At 38.6% G+C, this 4,281-nt stretch overlaps 1 protein-coding gene across 1 annotated transcript; it reads right to left on the bottom strand.

Annotated features, from left to right (window-relative positions):
- Positions 1-2,734: 2,734 nt before the first annotated feature.
- slc2a10 (solute carrier family 2 member 10) lies at positions 2,735-4,057 on the bottom strand (the record flags this gene model as incomplete). Its single annotated transcript, XM_052101495.1, is given in 5 exon segments — positions 2,735-2,895; positions 2,969-3,016; positions 3,019-3,808; positions 3,810-4,010; positions 4,013-4,057. Coding segments are annotated over 5 exon segments (1,245 nt in total), but the record flags the coding sequence as incomplete, so codon positions are not given.
- Between the last annotated feature and the right edge of the window lie 224 nt (positions 4,058-4,281).

Here is a 4,281-nt window from a genome sequence, read left to right as displayed (position 1 = left end):
CAGGACGTTTTGATACCATTCTTTATTCATAGCAGTGATTTTGGGCAGAACTGTGAGAGAACCAACTCCATTGGAGGAAAAACAACCCCACACATGGATGGTCTCAGGATGCTTCACTGTTGGCACGACACAGGACTCATGGTAGTGTTCACCTTTTCTTCTCCAGACAATCGATTTTCCAGATGTCCCAAACAGGGGACAAGGGGGCTTCATCAGAGAAAATAACTTAGCTCCAGTCTCCTGCTGTCCAATCCAATACTTCCTGCAAAATTTCAGTCTGTCATTGATGTTTTTCTTGGAGAGAAATGGCTTCTTTGCTGCCCTTCTTGACACCAGGCCAAAAGTCTTCATCTCACTGTGTGTGCAGATGCACTCACACCAACCTGCTGCCAATAGTGTGTGACACGATTCCGTAGCTGACTCCTCAGGAGGAGATGGTCCTGGCACATCCCGAAGCCTTCTTCATTGCAGTTGAACCTCTCTCCTTGAAGTTCTTGATGATCCAGTAAATGGTTCTTTCAGGTGCAATATTCTTTGCAGCCATTTTGATGCAAAGCAATGATGGCTGCAAGTCCTTCTTTACCAATATCCATTGCTAACAAGAACACAATGATTGGAAGCACTTCTTCCCTTCTTTTATAGCTATCAGTCTGCACTTATAATCTAATCAGAATGATAGAATGATTTCACCTGACTAGTACTCATTCACACTTTCCCAGGTGTTGCTGATTTGATTAGTAAAATTATGTTAGCTGGTAGCTGTTTGCCATCGTGTAAATATGCTGTGAGTATAGGAATGTCATCGGAGGAAAACTAAAAGGGCAAAACTAAAAGGGACTGATAATCAGAGTTTACCACAACAAAGGTACAAAAGGATTACAGATGGGGCAAATCTACAAGACAGACTGGATGTGGAGTGGGTTGAGTACGGAGCCTACCGACCTGATATAGTTCTCTGCAACCAAGTTGAACTTGAGCCAGCATCGGAAGCTAAGGTGATCTGATCTGCCCGGATTCCAATGTTAACCTCTCCCTCTGCATTCCTGCAGCAGTGCCTCACACACATTCAAGGTACATGCAAGCATGCCCCTCACCCAGCGCGCTCTCATTTCTGCACCCCAGGGTGCCTGAAATTTCTCTCTTACACCCACACCCATTTACACCCTATACACATGCATACAAACTATAACTTTTTGAGTGTTTAATGTTTCATTTATTTAAATTTGATTCCTTTATTGAATTGTTGATTCACGTTTTTGTTTAAAATAAATGTACTAAAGAGTTTGTTTCACAGACACTTATGTTTTCTGGTTTATGGACAATATTTCTTCCTACAAATGCCTATTATTGCTGTGACTGGTGGCTTTATGTGTTTTTGTGAATTTGATTTTATTGACTGGTGTCAGGCTGAGTTCCAACTGAAGAAAATGCATGTTTATCCCTAGATGTCAGCTTATAGGCCTTATGTTAGTTAAGTTGGCCCTAATAATGTTTGATACTGCAAATAAATTACAGTTAATTAGAGGTCATTTAAAAGGTCTGAAAATGTAGCAAATTTGTTTTGACTCAATTGATTCAATCAATTAGGCACTCACCCATAAAAACCTTTTAAATGTATTTTTCAACAGCTCTTTGGACATTAAATTATCACCCATTATTCTTCAACTGATTATTTAAAATAAAATGATTATTTTTTGCTATACATTTTTAAAACAGCTTTTACAAACATGACACAAATGTTTTATTCCATCTATAACTTTTTTGCTTAAAAACTTTATGAAAAAAGTCAGATTAAAGTTTGAATATTTCCAATGACAGAATGTTCAGCTTTCCAATTCAAACTGCCAGTGATATTGCCACAATCAACTTTGGCAGGTGATGATGTCAAGATTTTGTGAATAAGGACTTTTGGACCATATTTTGGTCTGTTTCTCACCCAAAGTGATTATATCACTTCAGATGACATGGATTAAACTACTGGAGTTACATTAGATGGATAAAAAAACACATCCTTTAAAAAAAGTTACATTGAAATTGACATTGATGTCACATAGGATTTCATGTTACTTATGTTGATGTGACATTGTCCACTGTGCTCTCTGATAACCCGGAGACAAACATCTTCTTTGAAAAATATTGCAGATTTCCTTTCTTTGGAGAAATCTTTGAGAAAGTACAGTAAATAATGTAGTCAGCTCAACTGCATCAAGCACAGGTCAGAGTCCAGGACTATTCTAATTCAATTCAACTGAACATCCCTGTAAGGCTTCCAAAGGCATAACATTCAACAGAACATTCAACAGTTGTAGTGTGGTGTGCTTTTCTGCTCATAGTTATCTTGTGTTTAAATACCATACAAGGGGAAGGTAATGTTTCGCTGTCATGAACATAAGAGAAATAAAAAAAATAAAGACGATACGATTTTCGGGTTTTTTTTAAGGTCATAAATAGAGAAACACTGAAATATTTACATGTAGTGCATGCTAAATAATGAATTAATATATTGTCTAACCATAAGTGAGAAAGCACTCTGTCGATCTCATGGAGGTTTTTGTTTTTTTTGGTCTCTTGTAGCACAAGATGAATACACCTGCCAATCCAATAACTCCATACACAAAGAATGTTCCAGACAGACTTACTATCACATCTGTGTATGAAAATGAAAAGTAATTCAAAAATAATTGTTCAAATGATAAATTACATATATTTTCATATAATGGTTAACTTTGTATTTTCATTGTATAGATGTGTTTGACCTTGGTTGTGCATGCCGATTATATTCAAGAAATGAAAAGGTCACAATGAGGTTGGCCCCCAAATTGAAGCTGTTGATGAAAGCAAATGCTCTTCCCTGCACTTTCTTTGGAAATATCTCACATAGCACAAGCCATGTCACTGTAAAGCAAGCTCAGCTCAAATATTGGTAACGCATGTTAAATAACTGTAAACTCATAGAGACAACACTTACTTGGTCCAAAGCTCACTGAGAAAGCACAGACAACTGTCATCATGCAGATAAAACTAAATGCTCATACGTATCATGTGTTTCATGTCCATTCGATAGAGTACTCTGGCTCTTACTATTTGAGTTGTTGTGCAGTTTCTCTTGATTTTCATCTAGTGACGAGAGATTTGATTATGGCTTCAAAGAGTTGCAGTGTCTTGTATCAATTACTGATTGCCCACTTAAGAAACCAGTAGGCATCAATCCTACGGCCATCACTGAGTAATCACCAATCAGCAGTGATCTTCTGCCAACCTTGTCTGAACAAATCATTGCTACTACAGTAGCAATGACTTTGTCTAAACCTAAACCCACCGAGCCAAGAACTGCAGATGCATTGCTCTGGAATCCAACAAAGTAAAGGATGGTAGAAGTGTAGAATAGGACATTTGGGTTACCTGTAAGCTGTTGACTGAGCACCAGCTCAAGACCACTGGCAGTTCTTTCACATTGTCTGGTTGGTTGTGGTTTGAAGTTCCCTCTGCTAATCTGTAGGGTTGCTGGCATTCATCCTCGGTCGTACTGCATGAGGGAAGGTATAGTAGCAATTCCAAACATGTATCTCAATCCTGCTTGGGCACCAGATAAGATTTAGTTAAAAGCATAGGCCAAAAAGATCCCAACAGTAATGTCAACTTCATGGAGGGTCACAATCAAATCTCTGTGTGTTGGAGCAACCATCTCTGAGATGAAGATACAGCAGCTCATGGAAGATATGCTCATAGCAAAGCCAATGACAATCCTACCAAACACTAATGACAGAAAATATGCTCTTGTAGTCAGGATAAGGGTTTCCCCTAAGATTGAGGAAATTGCTCTGCAAAATAGATGCCCTTCTGCCATGACGGTCAATTATCCAGCTACCAACCACAGAGGCCAACAATGCTCCGATCAGAAGAGCGCTAATCACAGCTTCCTGGTGAACACAATCCAGATGAAACTAAGCTCGAAGAGGTGGTAGAGCTCCAGATATTATTGCAAGTTCATAGCCAAACATCAGACCACCAAAAGGGTGGACACAATGATAGTGAGTGCCAGGATGGGGAAACCCAAGAAAAGAAAAACAGTTTAATAATAGAACACATCACAGTATTTGAGTAGTTCACAAATTCCATGGGCATTCATTTTTTTCAAAATCAGGATTTCTATTTCAATTGACAGTATATTGATTTTATAAAGAAAAAGGTATATTTTAGATGCTGTAAATGGTCACTACGCAAACAAGTAGAAGGATCGCGATCTCGGGCCCACTCCCGAGAGTTACTATGTGCCCCCAG

Source organism: Xyrauchen texanus, chromosome 32, assembly GCF_025860055.1.
Source record: "Xyrauchen texanus isolate HMW12.3.18 chromosome 32, RBS_HiC_50CHRs, whole genome shotgun sequence".
Classification (NCBI taxonomy): domain Eukaryota; kingdom Metazoa; phylum Chordata; class Actinopteri; order Cypriniformes; family Catostomidae; genus Xyrauchen; species Xyrauchen texanus.
This window is presented reverse-complemented; position numbering and strand designations above follow the sequence as displayed.